At 41.8% G+C, this 21,091-nt stretch overlaps 1 protein-coding gene across 3 annotated transcripts in view; it reads right to left on the bottom strand.

Moving 5' to 3' along the window:
- g3bp1 (GTPase activating protein (SH3 domain) binding protein 1) overlaps positions 1 to 21,091 on the bottom strand; it is a 42,401-nt gene that overhangs the window by 10,029 nt on the left and 11,281 nt on the right. For all 3 annotated transcript variants that reach the window (XM_072590463.1, XM_072590461.1, XM_072590464.1), the window contains exons 6-8: positions 12,946 to 13,039; positions 5,376 to 5,556; positions 2,533 to 2,634 (exon numbers count right to left, since the gene is read on the bottom strand). In XM_072590463.1, the coding sequence (XP_072446564.1) occupies positions 2,533 to 2,634; positions 5,376 to 5,556; positions 12,946 to 13,039 (377 nt within the window). The remainder of the gene's footprint in view (positions 1 to 2,532; positions 2,635 to 5,375; positions 5,557 to 12,945; positions 13,040 to 21,091) is intronic.

Here is a 21,091-nt window from a genome sequence, read left to right as displayed (position 1 = left end):
CAGGTGGGACTAGATTGGGTTGGGATATATGGTTGGCATGGATGGGTTGGACCAAAGGGTCTGTTTCCATGCTATACATTTCTATGACTAAAATGAAAACACACCAAAGTTTATCCAATCTCTCCTCACAGTAAAGTATTTCATTGCGTCATTAATTTGTACCACATGGATATTCAGAGTTTTAAGCAGTGCAGAAAAAGGCCCTTTGGTTTATCATGTCCACACTAATCATCAAGCATCTATCTATTCTAATTCATTTTTTCTCAACTCCCTATCACAGGATATGGGCATTAGAGATGATGCAGGCACGATGGATTTAATAGTTTCTATCTGCACCATAATAATTGTGATGCCAACACTTATTTTATATTTTGCACACTATAGTATTTCAAATGCTCATGTTATACTAAAATGGCTTGGTAGTTCCTATCTCTAAATGGTGAAAAGGCACTAGGGAGACAGGAGGCAACCTACTCAAAGAATTCAAAGAATCTGCTCTGCTCTTATAGCCATACTATTCAAATGTACTGTCTTTGAGTTCAGTTTCAATGGTAACCTTTGCAGGATGTTGATACTGGGATGGGCATCCATTTAAAACGCTAAAGGCCGATGGTGTGATTCCATTGTTAGAAATGGTTAATTTCTTGACACCTGGATAGCACAAATGCTATTTCTCACATGTCCAGGTATTGTCCAGGTCTTGCTGTAGATGGGCATGGGCTATATCAGTACCTGAGGAGTCACAAATGTTGTGCAATGTTCAGCAATCAACGAACATCACAACTTCTAATCATATGAAGGACAGAGAGCTACTGATGAAGCAGCCATAGATGGTTATGCCTATGGCACTACCGAGGATCCCCTGCAATACCCCTAATAACTACAACCACTTCTTTTTGCACTAGGTATGATCCAATCAATAAGAGTCTCATCAACCTGGTTTTGCTCAGGCTCCTTGATGCCATATGCAGTCAAATGTTGCCTTGTCAATAAAGGCAGTTACTGTTACAACACCCTGAGTTCAATATTTTGTCCATGTTTGGAGCAAAGCTGTAGCGAGGTCAGGAGCAGAGAATCTTTAAAGAACCCAAACTGAGCACCAGTGAGCAGTTTACTCCTTTGCACATTGCCACTTGATATCTCTATCAATGTTCCCTTCCATTATTTTGATGATGATCAAGAGTAGACTAATAGGGTAGCAAGTGGCCAAGTTCATTCACCCTGCTTTTTGTACACAGGATATAACTGGGCAAATGTCCATGTTGTTGAGTATATGCCAGTACTTTAGCTGTCTGACTTGGGGTACAGCTAGTTCTGGAACACAGATCTTAACATTATTTTATGCTGTCTAGGCCTACAGCCTTTGGAGTATCCAGCACGTCCACTCGTTTCTTAATGTCAAGTAATGTCATGTTCAAGACAGGCATACTCAGAGCCTCAAGAGAGGCAGCAACAGATCAACAACATTGACGATGCAGCTTCAGGAGGTTAACATTTCATTTTTTAGGTCTGCATGCTGCTGCTGCTTCTGGCATACCATCCGGCAATCTTCAATACACCGGGGGTGATCTCCTAGTCTGATGCTAAAAGTAGAATGGACAATGTGCCAGGCCAAAAGTTACAGAATGTGGTTTAATGAAATCCTGCTGATATAGGCTATGTCAGGTCATTGCTACCCAACTTTGGTTTGCTCAATCTGTTTGAAGTCTGTCTCATTTTGCACAGTGTCAGAAAACAAGACGAAGGGCAGTCTAAACACCAACTACAGTACAACCTCAATTATCCACACATCAATCATCCAAATTTCAGATTACCTGAAGATGTCAATCATTCAGTTATCACTTAAACGGCATTATGGTGTGCATTGCCAGATGACCAAGAAACGTTCGATCACCGGCACTCAAATTACCGTTGGTTTACAATAGATCAGTTATCGGTTAAACTGCATTATAGCTTGCATTGCTGGATAACTGAAGTGTTCAGATAACCAGTACTCAAATTACTGGTTGTTCGGGTAATCGATCTGATTGTAATCAATTATCCGAACAAAATACTCCTCTCCCCTACCCCCGTGCAAAGTTTAGATAATTGAGGTTCTACTGTATATCCTTTAGGGTTCAGCCAGCTTGGTCAGTAGTGGCCCAGCTCAGCCATTCTTGGTAACAGACATTGAAGTTTCCCACTTAGAATCCATTTAGCACTGCTTCCTCCAAGTGGTGCTCTAGATGAGAAGTACTGATTCATTCGTCAGGAGGTGGTGGCAAAACAGCTGGACGGACACAATCAACTCCAGCGATTGTGCATTTAGCAAGGACCTTGATCACTATTCAGCATGCACACATTTACTTATGGTCGGATTAGGCTGACAGATGATGATCAGTAGCTGTTTGGTAAACTACAAAATAGCAACTGATATCAAGTGAGCTGCACATTGGCAAGCAGTTATCAGGAAAAGTAGTGGAGAAGGAAACTGGAATTAATGCGTTTTAAGAAATATTGGCACTGAGGTCCCATTAATACTTAATGAATTACCTGCGGTGTTGGCGCTTTGACAACATGAGGTGGAATTCCAGTGGTAGGGACAATGCCACTTGGGGGAAGGTTCTTGCTTGTTACTGAAGCCCAAGAGAACGCCTGAAGAGAAATCAATTAAGATGGTCAGAAACAAAGAACAGGTGAGCACGGTTTACAATAATGCACACATAAATAACACAATGAGTATGCTGAGTACAGTGTAACAGCCAAAAAACCAACTACCAACACTGTACTAATTATAGCTCCATGCGAATAGGTTTTCAATAAGTTATAATTAGACTCAATGTATTCACAATAAGTTCATGAATAAAGGATAGTGACAACCCATGAAAAGACCACTGGTTCACTGAGGTTCAATGAATAGAGTTGACGGAATGCCAAAAGCAGCACCAGGCATACGTAAAAAGGTATCAACTTAGTTACACTACAACACAGTACAACTGACACGTAAACAGCAGAAACAGGTCACAGAGCTACGCAATCTCACAACTGCCAGATCTAAGCACCCACATCCAGTCATGGGATGGGGTTCCTGGGGTTTGTGGTGACCCCTAACCACTCAAAGAAGTTTCAGAAATGACAGCCAGACTACTAAGTCCCCTCAGAATCAGAGTAGCACACAAACCCACTAACACAAACAAAAACTAACAAACCTAAAAGACCCAGTACAACCCATGGACAAAACCATCGTCATCTACAAAACTCCATGCAAGGACTGCCACAAACACTACGTAGGACAAACAGGAAGAAAGTTAGCCACCAGGATACACGAACACCAGCTAGCCACAAAAAGACACGACCCTTTCTCCCTCGTAGCCCTACATGGATGAGAAAAAAAAAATCACCATTTTGACTGGGACAACACATCTATCCTGGGACAGGCTAAGCAAAGACATGCCAGAGAATTCCTAGAGGCCTGGCACTCCAACCACAATGCCATAAACAAACACATAGATCTAGATACCATCTATCAACCCCTCAGAAAGCGAACAGGAAATGACATCACCACAAACCCCAGGAACCCCATCCAGGACAAACATATAAATAGAAAGCAGGAGACAACAGCTTCGCTTCACTTGGAGGTTGCCACTGATGATGTTACCTAGCCAGGTAATGAAACGTCTGGATATCAAACCTACAGCTCAGCAAACAAACCTACTCCCTAAACCTCAACCTGAGCTACAAACCTTCACTTATCTTAACCTCTTAGAGGTTCCCAGCATAACAGATTCTGGTCTTCAACCAATTTAGTTTATTCCAAAATGTTATAGGGAAGAGTGCCAATAATAAACCCCACAGTACCAGAGCCTTCTCAAATGTGCGACTACTCAATTAAATCACCATGAGCTATTTGCCTGTTGGATGACTATTTACAACAAAGTAATTTGCAACAATTTTGCAATAGTTCTGTTACTTGTGCTCCAAAACATGTCATGCCTAACTAAACTGCTCCATCAATATGGAAAACTGTTCTGCTTTGTCCTATATTCACAAGACAGGACAGATACAACTTGGCTAATCACTGCTAGTCAGACTATTTTCAGTCAAAGTGATAAAAGAGTTCAACTACAGCTCTACCAAATGACACTCAGCAACGACCTGCTCACTAGTACACTGTTTGGACTGTACTTCAGCTTCTAACCTCATTACAGTTTGGTCTTAACACAAACAGAAGGATCAAGTAGACAGTGACTTCACTTGACAGCAAAGTACACCAGCTGAACTGGAGGCAATAGGAAGCAGGGGAAAACTCTGCAGCTTAGAGTCATAATAACAAAAAAAAAGACTGTGATCTTTGAAGGTCAATCATCTCAGTATCAGGTCAAAACTTTAGGAGCTCAACTACGTAATGTCCACAGTTTTCAGCTGCTTCATCAAAAACTCTCTCTTCACAAAGTCAGAGGTAGAGATGTTTTGCTGACGATTGCACAATTTTAAAGCACCACCCATGACTCCACAGGTAATGAAGCAGCCTTGGCAATTTGCTGTAAGACCCAGCAGCATTGAGTTTGGGTTGAATGGTGGCAAGTGGCAGGCAGTTATCAATTCCAAGAGAATCTCGCCATCACCCTTTGACAGTCAATGGCATTAACAAGGCAGAATCCCCCAATGTCAACATTCTGCATACGTTGCTAGTGACCAGAAAGTGAACTAGTTAAGCCATATAAATCATATGCCTATAACAGGTCGTCAGAAACTGGGAATCCTACAGCATAAACTCACTTCCTGGCACCTATTCATAGGGCACATAGGTGGAATGCAATGGAACAGACATCTTTGCCTGGCTAAAGGCAACTCTAATAGCACTCAAGAAGCTGGAGGAGGAAAAAAAAAGCCTGATTGATGGGCATCCTACCCACCATCAATATGTACTCCCTTCACTACAGACATCGCAGCAATATGCACCATCCACAGGACATACCACAACAAACTCACCGATGTTCCTTCAACAGCACCTTCCAAATACATGGTATCTACCACCCAGAGGATAAGGGCAACAGATTCTGGAATACAAAGCCTGCAGATTCCCCTCCAAAGCACATACAATCAAGAAAAAGTAACTATATTGCTACTCCTTCTACACTTGCTGTGGAAAAATCCACAAACTACCCCCGAACAGCACTCTAGATGAAGCTATATCCCAATAACAACAGTGGTTGAAAAAAAAGAAACTCACCACCACCACCTTCTACAGGGTATTTAAGAGACTGGTAATAAATGTCAGCCTAGCCAGAGATACTCACGTCCGTGAATGAACATAAAATTACGGTCACAAGAAATCAAGAGAGTATGGAACTGAATACAGGCTTTCTACAGCAAATTCAAAATAATATTCATACCCTGGGATCCTCAGCTACAACAGGTGCTGGATCTGCAGGTGGAGGCGATGGAGATTTTACCACAGGGTCCTCAGGAACTTCCTCCTCCAACACAGGCTCAGGCTTTACCTCCTCCACAGGTGGTTCTGGTTCTGCTTCTGATGCAACGATGTGTTCTTCTAAAGGTTCCTCCAATCCATTACTGTAATTGGACAATGAAAGTAGTAAAGACATCCGGTGTATCCAGATTAAATAAATCAGTTAATTAACTATTGTCCGGCAATCCAAGTATCTGCACCATTAGTTTCATGTCATCAGTCAAAAAGTGCTTGGTAGTCAGACACACAGCCAGCTTGGTTTCATTATTAACAAGGCACATTTGTCTTTACTAAAATCATCCCTCTTGCCTTTCAATAATATATACACTATGGGGAATGAAAAAGAGAGAGAACAAAGTTATGCATTTCTCAGTCACATTTATAACAGTGCAAAGGCCTCAAAATAGAGAGAGTGATACTCCAGGGAATCTAACAGATGTGGAAAACCTATACAATAGTAATTGTGAGGACCTAACTCACCTAAATATTGATAAAAATAATGGAGTTAAGAGAAAGGAGGGGAGGACGAATTTCTGGCCTCTGTAGCATGTTATAAATGGGTGTTTGTGGTTCAGGTGGATTGAGTGCACAGTAGGGAGCATTTGGCTAATAATGATCATACAAGACCATGAATAGGAATGAAGAAACTCAAGTAAAATGTACAACATCGAAATTGGAAAAAGGGAGATGAGAAGAAATCTATTCAAGATAAAATGGAATCATGGAGGAAGAGGGCTACAGCAGAGAAAAAGATTCTTTGCTCCATCAAATCTACACCACTCAAAAACAACCCCATTTTCCAACATTTAGCGATAAGCCTTGCATACCTTGGAATCTCAATATGAAAATGAACGGGACTAACCCGTATACTGTTGCTACATAAGCGGGCCAAAGGCTATGAAACCTGCAGTGAGTAACACATTTTACTACTGAAGGTCTGTCCACCATCGATAATACACATGTCAGAAGTATTCACCTTTGCCACTCCTTCCACCATCAAATCAATAGTAGCAGCATATACCATTTGTAAGATGCACTGCAGAAATTCACCACAGCCCCCCAAATAACACCTTCCAAACCCATAGCCACCACTATCAAGAAGCTCAAGAGCAGCAGACATATTTGAGAATACGACCACATGCAAGCTTCTGGCCAAGTCACTCACCATTGTTTTAGAATCACTGTTCTTTCAGTGTTGCCTGGTCAAAATCTTGAATTCCCTCCCTAACAGCATTGTGGCTCTACCTACAGCAAAACAACTGTAGCAGTTTTCAAGAAAGCAGCTCACACCACCATCTCAAGGACAACTAAGGACAGGCAATACATGTTGGCTTAGCCAGAAACACCCACATCCCAAGAGTGAATAAAAACAAAACAAATCAAAAAGATGCAACTAAGAAACATCTGCAGAACATAAATACACTTAAGTTCTGAAGGCAATTATAGAGTCATTCTGTACAGCACAGAAACAGACCCTTTGGTCTAACTCGTCCATGCTAACCAGATATCCTAACCTAATCTAGCCTCGATTGCCTGCACTTGGCCCATATCCCTCTAAACCCTTCCTTTCATATACCTATCCAAATAACTTTTAAATGCTGTAATTATACTAGCCTCCACCACTTGCTCTGGCAGCTCATTCATTACGCAAACCACCCTGTGTGTGAAACTGTTGCCCCTTAGGTCCCTTTTATAACTTTCCCCTCTCACCCTAACTCTATGCTCTCTAGCTCTGGACTCCCCACCCCAGGGAGAAGACTTTGTCTATTTATCCTATCCATGCCCCCCATGATTTCGTGAACCTCTATAAGGTCACCCCTCAGCCTCCAACACTCCAGGGAAGACAGCCCCAGCCTATCCCCAAAGCTCAAATCCTCCAACTGTGGCAACATCCTTGCAAATCTTTTCTGAACCCTTTCAAGTTTCACAACACCCTTCTGATAGGAAGGAGACCAGAAATGCACACAATATTCCAAAAGTAGTCTAACCAATACCCTGTACAGTACATGACCTCCCAACTCATACTCCATGCTCTGGCCAATAAAGGAAAGCGTAACAAACAACTTCTTCACTCTTATCTACCTGCGATTCTACTTTCAAGGAACCATGAACCTGCACTCCAAGGTCTCTTTGTTCAGCAATACTCACTAGGACCCTACCATTAAGAATATAAGTCCTGCTCTGATTTGCCTTTCCAAAATGCAGCACCTGACATTTATCCAAATTAAACTCCATTTGCCATTTCACAGCATACTGGGCCATCTAATCAAGATCCCATTGTAATCGGAGGTAACCATCTTCGCAGACCACTGCACCTCCAATTTTGGTGTAATCTGCAAACTTACAAACTATACCTCCTATATTTACATCCAAATCATTTATATAAATGCTCAACAGTCATGGACCCAGCACTGATCCTTGTGGTACTCCACAGGTCACAGACCTCCATTCTGAAAAGCAACCCTCCACCACCAAACTGTCTTCTACCTTCAAGCCAGCTCTGTATCCAAATGGCTAGTTCCCTTGCATTCCATGAGATCTAACCTTTTACCCAGTCTATTATGAGGAACCTTTTTGAATGCCTAACTGAAGTCCATACACATCCCAGCTACTGCTTTGCCCTCAATCCCCTTCATTAAGTCTTCAAAAAAAAACTCAATCAAGTTCATGAGACATGATTTTCCCCAGAAAACGCCATGCTGACTAGCCCTAATCAGTCCTTGCCTTTCCAAATAATGTCCATTCTGTTCCTCAGGATTCCCTCTAACAATTTGCCCACCACCAATGTCAGGTTCACCGGTCTATAGTCCCCTGATGGTTCCTTACAACTTTTGTTCAATAGTCACACCACGTTAACCAATCTTCTGGCACCTCACCTGTTACTGTTGATGACACAATTACCTCAGGAAAAGGCGCAGCAATCACTTCCCTGGTGGGTGTATTCTGGTTGGGGGATTTCAATGTCCACTATCAAGAATGACTCAGCAGCAGCATTACTGATCGGGTTGGTCAGGTCCTAAAGGATATAATTGCTAGACAGGGTCTGCAATTGCTGGTGGAACCAACAACAGGCAAAAAAACACATACTTGACCTCATCCTTACTAATCTGCTGACTGAAAAAGCATCTGTCCATTATAGTACGGATAGAAGTGACCACAGCACTGTCCGTGTGCAGATGAAGTCCAGCCTTCACATTGAGAATAACCTTTATCGTGTTGTGTGGCACTATCACCGTACTAAACTGGACAGACTTTGAAACGATCTAGCAGCTCAAGACTGGGCATCCATGAGGTGATGTGTGCCATCAACAGCAGCAGAACTGTACTCCAGCACAATCTGCAACCTCATGGCCTGGCATATTCCCCCACTCAACCAATACCATCAAGCCAGGGGATCAACCTGTTCAGTGGAGTGTCGGAGGGCATGCCAGGAGCAACATCAGGCATACCTAAAAATGAAATATCAACTGGTGAAGCTACCATACAGGACTACTTGTGTGCCAAATGGCATAAACAGCAAATTGCAGACAATTAAACGATCCCACAACCAACAGATCAGATCTAAGCTCTGCAGTCCTTCCACATCCAATTGTGAATGGTGATGGACAATTAAACAAGTCACTGGAGGCGGCTCCACAAATATCCCCATCTGCAATGATGGAGGAGCCCAGAACATCAGTGCAAAAGATAAGGCTGATGAATTTGCAACAATCTTTAGTCACAAATGCCGAGTGGATGATCTACCTCTGCCTCCTCCAGTGGTCCCAGCATCACAGACACCAGTCTCCAGCCAATTCGATTCATTCCACATGATATCAAGAAATGGCTGGAGGCACTGGCTACTGCAAAGGCTACGGGCCCCAATAACATTCCAGCAATAGTACTGAAGAGTTGTGCTCCAGAATCTGACATTCTCCTAGCTAGGCTCTTCCAGTACAGTTAGAAACACTGGCAACTACCTGACAATGTGGAAAATTGCCCATTATGTCCTGTATACAAAAAAAACAGAACAAATCCAACCCGGCCAACTACTGCCCAATCAAGCTACTCTCTCTGTCATGAGTAAAGTGATGGAAGGGGTAATCAACAGTGCTATCAAGCAGCACCTGCTCAGCAACAACCTGCTTAGCGATGCCCAGTTTGGGTTTCACCTGATCTCATTACAGCTTTGGTTCAAACAGTGACAAAAGAGCTGAATTCCAGAGGTAAGGTGATAGTAACAGCCCTTGACATCAAGGCCACATGTGATAGAGTATGGCATCAAGGAGCCCTGATAAAACTGGAATCAATGGATATCGGGGGCAAACACTCCATTGGTTAGAGTCATACATGGCACAAAGGAAGATGGCTGTGGTTGTGAAGGGTCAGTCATCTCAGTTCCAGGACTCCCTCAGGTAGCATCCAAGGCCCAACAATCTTCAGCTGCTTATTCAACGACCTACTTTCTGTGAGAAGCGGGGATGTTCGCTGATGATGCAATGTTCAGCACCATGCACAACTCCTCAGATACTGAAACAGTCAGTGCTCAAATGCAATAAGACCTGGATGATATCCAGGCTTGGGCCGACAAATGGCAAGTAACATTCCAGCCGCACAAATGCCAGACAATGTCCATCACCAATAAGAGACGCTAACCACCACCCATTGACATTCAACTGTAATGCCATCACTGAATACCCCACAGTCAATATCCTTAGGGTTAGCACTGACCAGAAACTCAACAGGACTCACCACATAAACACAGTGACTACAAGAGCAGGTCAGAGACGATGGATACTGTGGTGAGTAACACTCCTCTTGACACCCCAAACTCTATCCACCATATACAAGGCACAAGTCAGGAGCGTGATGAAATACATCCCACTTGCCTGGATGGGTACAGCTCCAACAACACTAAAAAGCTTGACACCAAAGACAAAGCAACCTGTTTGATTGGCACATCTACAAACATTCAATCCCTCCACCACCGATGCTTAGTACCAGCAGTGCATACTATCTACAAGATGCACCGCAGAAATGCACCAAAGATTCTTAGACAGTGCCTTCAAAACCCACAACCAGTTCCACCCAGAAGGACAAGTGCAGCAGGTACTTAGAAACACCACTGCCTGCAAGTTCCCCTCCAAGCAATTCACTGCTCTGACTTGGAAACATACCATTCCTACAAATTCCCTCCCTACTGGCATAGTGGGTCAACCTACAGCAAGTGGACTGCAGCGATTCAAGAAGGCAGTTGCCCACCACCTTCTCAAGAGCAAGTAGGAATAGGCTATCCATGCTGGCCAGCCAGTGACGTCAAAGTCCCACAAATGAATTAAAAATCTTCCCACAGATTGCTAGGGTACACCTGATCAGGTCCTGGAAATGTATCCACTTTTATGCATTTCAAGACATCCAGCACTACCTCCCTTGTAATATGGACATTTTTCCACATTTCCCCACATCCTACATCTTCCATGTCCTTCTCCACAGTAAGCAGTGATGCAAAATACTGATTTAATATCTCCCCATCTACAGCAGCTCCACAGAAAGGCTGCCTTACTGATCTTTGAGGGCCCTATTTTTAACATATTTATAAAAACCCTTTGATTTCTTGTTATAGCCTATTTGCAAAGCTCTCTCATGTTCCCTTTTTGCTCTCTGATTTCCCTCAAGTATACTTGTACTGCCTTCATAATCTAAGGATTCACTCAATTTCGCCTGTCTGTACCTCACATATGCTTCCTACTTTTTCTTAACCAAAACCTCTGGCTCTCTTGTCATCCAGCATTCCCTACACCTACCAGCCTTGCCTTTTACCCGAACAGACATATACTGTCTCTGGATTCTCGTTATCTCATTTTTGAAGGCTTCCCATTTTCCAGCCTTCCCTTTACCTGCGAACATCTGTCCCCAAACAGGTCTTGAAAGTTCCTGCCTAATTAATAATTTAAATTTTAAGAACAATTGTGATTTAATCTGTCTACTCAGACATCAATTCCCATGGTGCACTGTTGTTCAAACTGCGCAATATAATTCAATTCTGTAACTAGTAACTATCCTGTAGCTATTAAACTATAAGGCAAAGAGGAACAATAAAATAAATCATTAATAAAACAATAACTAAAACCTTTTACAGGCACATTAATAAAAGGAAAGTTGAAAGGGTAATAGGTATGTTAAGAGATAGACTGGATAATACCACAGGCAACAATTGAGAAATGGCAGAAAAATAAGTGAGAAGGTGCAGAAAAGATTTACAAGGACGTTACAAGGATTGGAAGATTGAAGTTATAAGGAAAGGCTGGATAAGCCAAGACATTTTTCACTGGAGGGCAGGAGGTTGAGGGGTGACCTTGTAAAAGTTGATAAAATCATAAGGGGAATAGACAAAATGAATAGTAAGGGGTTTTTCCCTAGTGTTCAGGAGTTGAAAACTCTGAGGCATAATTTTGAGGTGAAAAGAGAAAGATGTAAAAATGGATTTGAGAAGCAACTTTTTCCACAGAGGGTGGTTCGCATGTGGTATGAACTGCAGAGGAATTCGTAGATGCAAGTTCAGATATAACGTTTAAAAGATATTTGGACAAGTACACAAATAGGAAAGGTTCAGAAGAATATAGGGAGAAAGGCGAGCACTGCATATGCTGGAGATCAGAGTCAAACAGCGTGGCACTGGAAAGGCACAACCAGTAAAGCAGAACCAGAGGAGCAGGAGAACTGACATTGAGCATAAACTCTTCATCGGAAATGAGGTGGCAGCCCAAGGGGGCTGAGAGATAAATGGGAGGAGTGGGGAGAAGGTAGTTGAGAATGCATCGGTAGGCAAGGTTGGGGGTGAAGGTGATAGGTTGGAGAGGAGGGTGGAGCAGATAGGTGGGAAGAAAGATGGACTGTGGGACAGGTCAAGAGGGCAGTGCTGAGTTGGAAGGTTGTATCTGGGATAAGGCGGGTGGAGGAGAAATGAGGAAACTGGCGAAACCCACATGGATCCCATGAGGGTCCCAAGGCAGAAGATGAGGCGTTCTTCCTCCAAGGGTTTGGCAGGGGAGGCAACTCAAGACCTGCATTAATATAGGCCAAATGCATGCAAATAGAATGAGTTTAGATTGGGAAACACGGACACATTTAACCAATGGGTTTGTTTCCGTGTTGAATGACTCTACTGGATCTATTCTCATGTGAAAAACAAATGAGGAGGGGGAATCTAACAGGGGTCTTAAATTAGCAACGGTTTTGATATATTGGAAGCCAGAGAGAAATGGTTCCCCTTGAGGGGAAGAACATAATTGCAAACTACCAATAGTTTCAACAGGAAACTACCAAACTACCAACAGCAAAAGTCTCAACAGGAAACTCAGGAAAATTCTATGCCAGAAGTGGTAACGTCAAGCTTGGCAGCACAGGGCATCTTTCAAGGACACAGCAAAGTATTTAAAGGGAAACCACTAAATGAGCATTTTTAGATATTAAAACTAAAAAATATCAACCAAAAGCAAAGAACATTGTTTTACCTCACAGCTGGATCATAGTAAACCCCACTATCATCTTGCACAGCTTCTGGTGATGGCTGACGCTCTTCAGGTTCCTCTACTTCTTCTTCAGACTCTGCAATAAATAAATGAATAAGCAACTCAGACCTTCATAAGCTTATATTATTGCCCAGAGGCAACATGATCCTGGATATTTGCGCAATACCCAGAAACACCTCTTTTCCGAATCACATTCATTTAACAAAGAACAATCACCTGCATTCATATAGATTTTATTCCCTTATGGACAGGATACAAGTATCACTAGCTAGGTCAGCATTTATTGCCTCTGCCTATATGTGCTCAGCATGAAGATGGTCAACTAATTCCTTGAATTTCTGTAATATATTTGGTGTAGGTACCTCTATAATGCTGTTAGGGAATGTGTTCCAGGATCTTAACCCAGTAAATGAGCAGAAATATTGTTCCAAGATTATGTATCGCTTGGAGGGAACTTAAGTGTTCTTGTGCATCTGCTGCTTTTGTTCTTCTGGGTGGTAAAAGTTACACATTTGGAAGGTTCTGTCTAAAAAGCCTCAAGTTGGTGCAGTGCATTTAACAGATATACAGACGACTACTACTGTGTGACAATGGAGGGAGCAAACATCTAAAGGTACATTTTTCCTGAATGGTTGTGAGTTGCACTCATCCAGACAACTGGACAATATTTAATCACATTCATGAATTATGCCAGTTAGCAGGCAGACTTTGGAGTCAGGTGGGAGTTACTCAACACAGAAATCCCAGACTCTGACCTGCTTTTATCCCGCTGCTCCAACTCAGATTCCAGTTAACAGTAATGCCCAAAGTGTTGATAATATAGCAGGATTCAGTAATGGCAATGCCACTAAATATATCTGGGTGATGGCTTAACTCTCTTGAAGATGGTAACTGCCTGGTACTAGCATAATAACAACATTAATTGCAAATGTTGGACTTCTAACGAATTATGGTATGAGCATAATAGAAGGATAACTAAATTCATGAAAACTGACATAGAAATAGCTTGGATAGAGATGAGCAATGATAAAGGCAAGTGACGTGTAGGAATGGTATAAAGTTCATAGAATATTTTTGAGACAGTATCTTAGTATATGCTCCGGGATCAGCCAGATAGATTATACTGGATGTGGTAGCAAAGATTTGATAAAATAGGATTAATTGATCTTTGTGAACTTTGGCACTGTTGTGATTACTGCTACCTAGTAATGTGGTCACTCTCAGTTTGACAGGGAGAAGATTGTATCCGAAACCAGCATTTTGAATTTAATTGAGGGCAATTATGACAGCATGAAGGCAGGGCTAATAAATGTAAACTGGAGGGGAAAAATAATTAGGTTAATGGATTGAAAAATGCAATGACAGTATATTTAGGAGGAAACTCTAAAATACAGGCAGTAACCAACTTGCAAACAGGTTCCATTCTGGAATCTGCTGGCAAATCTATTAGTATGCAAGTCAGAACACAACACAGGACAACATAAAAGGAGCTGCTTGTACAGGAAATACTCATATGTTAGGTCCTGTGCGAGATCACATTCGTAAGTAAGAGTATTCATTAATCAGGAAACCCCCTGGACAAAGAACAAAGACATTCCATTAAGAAATAAAAATTCCAAGGGAAGGCCCTTGATTAAGTGAAAAGGTTAAATATCAAACTTAAAAGCACATAATTACACAAAAGCAGGTGTCAGGTGAAGACTGCAGGGACAATAAAGAAAACCAAAGAATGACCAAACGATTAGTAAAGAGGGAAAATTAAGACTATGAGAGAAAACTTGCGTGCAATTTAAAAAACAATGGTAAGAATTTTAGATATGTTAAAAAAAAGTGAATACTGTTATCCAACATATTGGAAAATTAATGGAAAATAAAGGAGCTGGCAGTTGAATTGAAAAATATTTGCATTGGTCTTCATGAACAGCAGTAATAGCTGTGAAACTCATGAAAATTACAATCACCAGGTACTGAGCAAACTGTTGAGTCAGCAGGCTGACAAGCCCCCAGCACCTGACGGACTTCACTGTGACAGAAAAGCAGAAAACTATAGCCCAGTTTGCTTTACATTTGTCATGGGAAAGATGCTAGAAGCTATTAATGGCAGTATAATATTCAGAAAAATTCAAGGCTATTGGGCAGAGTTCTGTAGATGGGAAATCACATTTGACCAATTTAATGGAGTTGTTTGTGGTGACAACATTTTGAGCACAAAGGGAAACCAATGGATGCACTGTACTGCACTCAGGTACCTCAGATGAACAGGAAAGATAAAACTGCAATTAAATAACATTTGACATGGACGTAAAATGGGATTGCTAACAGCAAACAGTAGACACAAATAGTTCACTTTCTGGTTGACAAGGGATAAAAACAGGTGGAGTCAAAGATCATGACATGAAGATAGGCAAGTTGTGAAAAGGACATAAAATTAACTAATTTTTTAGCTTCCTTGTCAGAAAAGATCTGGCAAATGGAAGTACTATATGAGAAAAATGTGAAATCAACTATTTTGGCAAGAAAATCAAAAAAGCACCCTATCTAAACGGTGGCAGATTGCAAGGCTCAGAGATACAGAATGACTCGGGCACCCTAACGAATGGATTAGATAAAGTCATAATGTGGGTAAAACACATACCAAAAACACTAAAGACTGTTAACTTTTATTCTAAGAGGAGCTGAATACAAAGTAGGGAGGTTATGCTTCAGGTATACAGGGGATTGGTGATACTGTTGGTGAAACTGCGTAGTGTTAGTTTATTTAAGAAACAATGTAAACATATCAGAGGACTACTAGACTAATATCTGAAATTGGAATGTTGTCTCATCAGGAAAGGTTGGACAGGTTAGACCTGCACCTGAAGTTTAGAAGAGCAAGAGATTTGTTTGAAATAAGACAGGGTGGACCTAGAATAAATATTTTTTTGAAGAAAGAATCTAAAACTACAGGTCACTCTTTAGCATTATGCATATTCCTCATTCAAAATGGAAATTTGGAGACATTTCTCAAAGGGTTGCTAATGTTCAAAACTCTTCCTGAAAGGTTAGTGGAAGCAGTCTTTGAATATTTTTTTAAAGACAGATTCTGGATATGCAAACAGACAAAAGTGGTGAGGATAGGCAATGTGGAGTAATCAGATCAGCCATGAGCTTAGTGACAGAACAAACAAGAAAGAACTACTCCTGCTTCTCCGTATGTACTCATCAATTAATGGCTGAATTCTGAATGCTGACCACATTGGAATTGAATCACAGTAGCACGAGTACCAAATGTGGCTGGACATTGCACGAAATCAGCAAACATCAAGACTTGTGACATTATGATGGACATTGACAAGCAGCTGAAGTTGAATAGAATACTATCTTGAGGAACATCTACTGTGATAGTCTCTGGCATAGGTGAGTAACATCCAACAATCACAACCATATTCCTTTGTGCTAGATATGGCTCCAATCTGAAGATTTTTCTCCCAGATTCCCATCGACTCCATTATGCTCCACTCAAAGTCTGCATTTTACTTCCTGAGGTTAAGACAGGGTGATGAAGGGCTTTTGCCCTAAACGCCGATTTTCCTGCTCCTTTTCCAGCACTACTCTAATCTAGACTTTACTTCCTGAGTTCAGCTGTTTTGTCCATGTTTGGACAAATGCAGAAATAAAGTCAGGATCAGAATGGCTGCATCAGATTTCAAAATGACCAGCAAGTAGATGACCGCCGAATACCACCTAATGATACTGTCAACAATGCCTTACATCACTTGACTGATGATTAAGGGTAGACTGAAGTAGTGATAAATGGCTGCGTTGAACTGGCCTTGCTACATACACAGGTCATAACTAGGTAATTTTCCACATTTCTGACCGGATGCCAGTATTAATAACCATTCTCAAACAGCCTGGCTAGTTCTGGAGCAGAATAGTTCTCTGTACCTGTAAACAATGCAATATCCAGTGCCTTCAGTTGTTTTTGTCCTCACTTAAGAATGTATCAAAATAGTTCAATAACTGCTGCCTGTGATCTGGGAAGCTCAGGAGGCCAAGACCAATAGTCCAAGCTGAATTTCTGGCTGATGAGTGTTGCAAATGTTTCAGCATGGTCTTTTGCATTGATGTGCTTGGCCCTTCTGTATGTTGAAGATGAAGCTACAATCTCCAGTGAACTCTTAATTGTTCAGCACCATTCTGGATGAAGCAGGACTGGTTTGTTCATTGAGAGATTGCTTTGCTCTACAACTGTCATGCTCCTTATGTTGATTAGAATGCAAGAACCCCAAATTGTGGCTTCACAAGGTACGCAATTCATTTTTACAAACATTTTGCTGGATTCCCTCCGACAGAATTGATTGTACCCAAGGTCGATCACCCAGTCTGGTAAGAGTAAGAGCAGGAGATATTCAGTTATGACTGAATACAACTCTACTATTGGTTCATAGCACCTCACAGAAGCCCAATCTTGAATTACCAAACTTGTTGGAAGTATATCCCATGCTGCACATCGATAGGGGCACTGAACATGAAAGATGACAGTGACACAACCTCCACAAGACGTGTCTGGTGGCTACTCCCAATCTCATGGTCAGATGCCCCTATTACATAGATTGGCAAGAATGAAGTTCCGTCATGACTTCCTACAGGACTCAAACAACTTGATTAGCAGGTGTTGGACAATGAAGTTGCACATCCAGAGTACATTCTGTGATCTTACCACCCTGAAAGAATGTTTAACTTGGTGAGAAAATGATTTAGTTTGGTCTAGGCAGTGGGGTAAAGAGAATGAGAGCAAGTGAGACAGAGACACACAGAGAGAAAGAAATAGAAATAGGTAAACAGCAGCCAAATGTTTTCACCTAATGCCATAAGACCCCACATGGTAATTCTGTCTCAACTGTATTTCACCATAGTTGAGGGATATATTTGCAGGATTGACAGGGCTGAGAAGGCTGCAGGTGGTTTGCCTGCATTCATGCTTTTGTCAGGCATTGTAGCAGGTTACAGCCAAATGACTTACTAGCCATTATCAGGAACATTTTAGGGCAAAGTGCAAGGATCTGGAGTTATAAGCAGGTCAGACAAGTCGTAGTTAAAAAAGGCACAGTGGCCTTTTGACAATCAATATGGTTACTATTAGTCAAGCAGTTTTATTCCAAATTTTTATCTACTGCATTCAAATTTCACTTTACGGCACAGTGGGATGAACCCATGCTGCTACAGCATTATTCTCGGGATTACTAATCCAGTGATAACACCACTACCACATTTATATAATAGGGACTTTAATACAGTTAAAAAGGGACTCTATAGCAGCATTACAAAACTAAATTTGACATCAGACGACAAGGATTTCAGGAGAGATGACCAAAAGCTTGGCTGCAAGGGCAGATTGAGTGATTCTTAAAAGCAGACATAGACGTTCAGAGAGGAAATTCTTTTCAAGAGGAGCTGAATGGTTGGTCATCAATGTGGACCACTGAAATGTTGGAGATGCTCATGAGAATAGAACTGAACCAGCACCAATATTACTCAGGCTGGAGATCAGATAGCAATAGAAAATTGAGACAAGAATTTAAAAGCAACCATTAGGCATTTCTTAACTACAAATTAGCTCAGCAAACAGAGGTGATGGGTGAACAGGATTTAACATTGATTAGGACAACAAAGGATATGAAATCTTCAAATTTACACTGGGTTAAACATGCAAGGCCAAGAGCGAACTGAAATACTTGAGATGGGGTACTTGAAGTGTTGGAGGTAATTTCCTCGAATTGCAGGAGTGCACTGTTTTGGAAATTTGGGGGAAAAAAGTCAAAACAGCACTTTTAAAAGGAACAAAATCAGACAAAGGTGCCAAGCGCATGGTGAGCAGGGAGAGAGAGAAAGAAACCTACACTGAGTGTGCATCTAGTAAAATTTAAACAGCGAAATTAAGACCATAAGACATAGGAGTGGAAGTAAGGCCATTCGGCCCATCGAGTCCACTCCGCCATTCAATCATGGCTGATGCGCATTTCAGCTCCACTTGCCAGCGTTCTCCCCGTAGCCCTTAATTCCTCTAGACAACAAGAACCTATCAATCTCGGCCTTGAAGACATTTAGCGTCCCGGCTTCCACTGCACTCCGTGGCAATGAATTCCACAGGCCCACCACACTCTGGCTGAAGAAATGTCTCCGCATTTCCGTTCTGAAATGACCCCCTCTAATTCTAAGGCTGTGTCCACGGGTCCTAGTCTCCTCGCCTAACAGAAACAATTTTCTAGCATCCACCTTGTGGGAGAGCTCACAACACAGGAACAGGTAAGTGCATAAGTTTTTAACTTGTAACCTTGCTATAAGTCTGCAGCAGTGAATAGAATGGGTTATTTCTTGATTATATGCCTTATTGAAATTAGTCAGGATTAAATTTTAAAAATACAAACTATAAAGAACCAAGTTAGCTCGGAGCACCTTTTTTTTTTAAAAGAACAAAAAGACAATGCTATTTTCTGGGCCTATAGATTGCGAAGGAGCAAAGTTGGCCTTTGGTAGAGTGACATGCTCTTCCTGTCGGATGTGAGAGTTTAGGGAGACTTTCAATGTTACTGATGATTATGTCTGCAGTAAGTGTTGTTTGGTTAAGATTCCTATCAGATTGCATGGATTGGTTGGAGTGACAGTTAGAGGCAATAAGGAATTCTCAAGAACTGGGGGTGAGATGGACAGCAGTTATACGAAGGGAGAAAAGCTGCAGATACAGTCAGGCAGATGGATTAACTCCAGGAAAGGTAGGAGGGGTAGGCAAGTCGTGCAGGAGTCTTCTGTGGCTACCCCCATTTCAAGCAAGAACACTGTTTTGGAAAACGTAGGGGGTGATGGACTCTCAGGGGAATGTGGCACAAACAGCCAAGTTTCTGGTATCGAGACAGACTCTAATGTAATCTGGGGTACATTGGGTTCCAAATAATTAATTGTAATAGGGGTCTCGAGTCAGAAGCACAAACATTTCTGTGGCCAGCAGTGAAAAATCAGAATGGTGATATGTAGCTTCCCTTGTGCCAGGATCAAGGATGTCTCAGAGGGTGCAGAATGTTCTCTAAGGAGAGAGGGGCTAGCAGGAGGTCACTGTACACGTTGGAACCAATGACATAGGAAAGGGAAAGAGAAAGAGATGAAATTCTGAAGGGGGAATACAGAAAATTTGACAGGGATTTAAAAAGGAACTAGAGGGTAGTAATATCTGGATTACACCTGGTGCTACAAGCTAGTGATGGTATGAATAGGAGGATAGAGCAGATGAATGCAAGACTGAGAAGCTGGTGAATGGGAGATGGGTTCACATTTCTGGATCACTAAAATCTCTTCTGGGGGATAAGTGATGGACTGAAGGATGGACTGCACCGGAATTGGAAGGAGACTAATAACATACTGGCAGTGAGATTTGAGAGAACTGCTCAGGAGGATTTAAACTAGTTAAGGTGAGGTGATGGGATCCAGGGAAATATGAGAAAAGAGATCAATCTGAGACTGGCACAGTTGGGAAAGGGAGTAAGTCGAACAGTCAGGGCAGGAAGGAACAAAGCAGAGAACAAGGTAGGACTGATCAGTTAAACTGCATTTATTTCAATGCAAGATGCCTAACAGGGAAGGCAGATGAACTCAGGGCATAGTTAGGAACATGGAGCTGGGATATCATAGCAATTGCAGACACATAGGTCAGGGATGGACAGGACTGGCAGCTTAATGTTCCAGGATACAAATGCTATAGGAAGGTTAGAAAGGGGGCACAAGAGAGATGGGGAAGTGGCATTTCTGATAAGGGACAGTATTACTGCTGTACTTAAAGGAGGATATCCCTGAGAATACATCCAGGGAAGTTAATTGTGTGGACCTCAGAAATAGGAAAGGGATGATCACCTTACTGGGATTGTATTATAGCCCCCCTAGAAGTCAGAGGGAAATTGAGAAACAAAATTTTAAGGAGATTTCAGTTATCTTTAAGAATAATAGGGTGGTTATGGTGGAGGATTTTAACTTTCCAAACAGACTGGAACTACCATAATGTTAAGGGTTTAGATGGAGAGGAATTTGCTAAGTGCGTACAAGAAAATTTTCTTGTTCAGTATATGGATGTACCAACTAGAGAAGGTGCAAAACTTGA

This window comes from Chiloscyllium punctatum, chromosome 20 (genome assembly GCF_047496795.1).
Source record: "Chiloscyllium punctatum isolate Juve2018m chromosome 20, sChiPun1.3, whole genome shotgun sequence".
NCBI lineage: Eukaryota > Metazoa > Chordata > Chondrichthyes > Orectolobiformes > Hemiscylliidae > Chiloscyllium > Chiloscyllium punctatum.
Note: the sequence above shows the minus strand (reverse complement) of the source record. Positions and strands in the feature narration are given on the sequence as shown.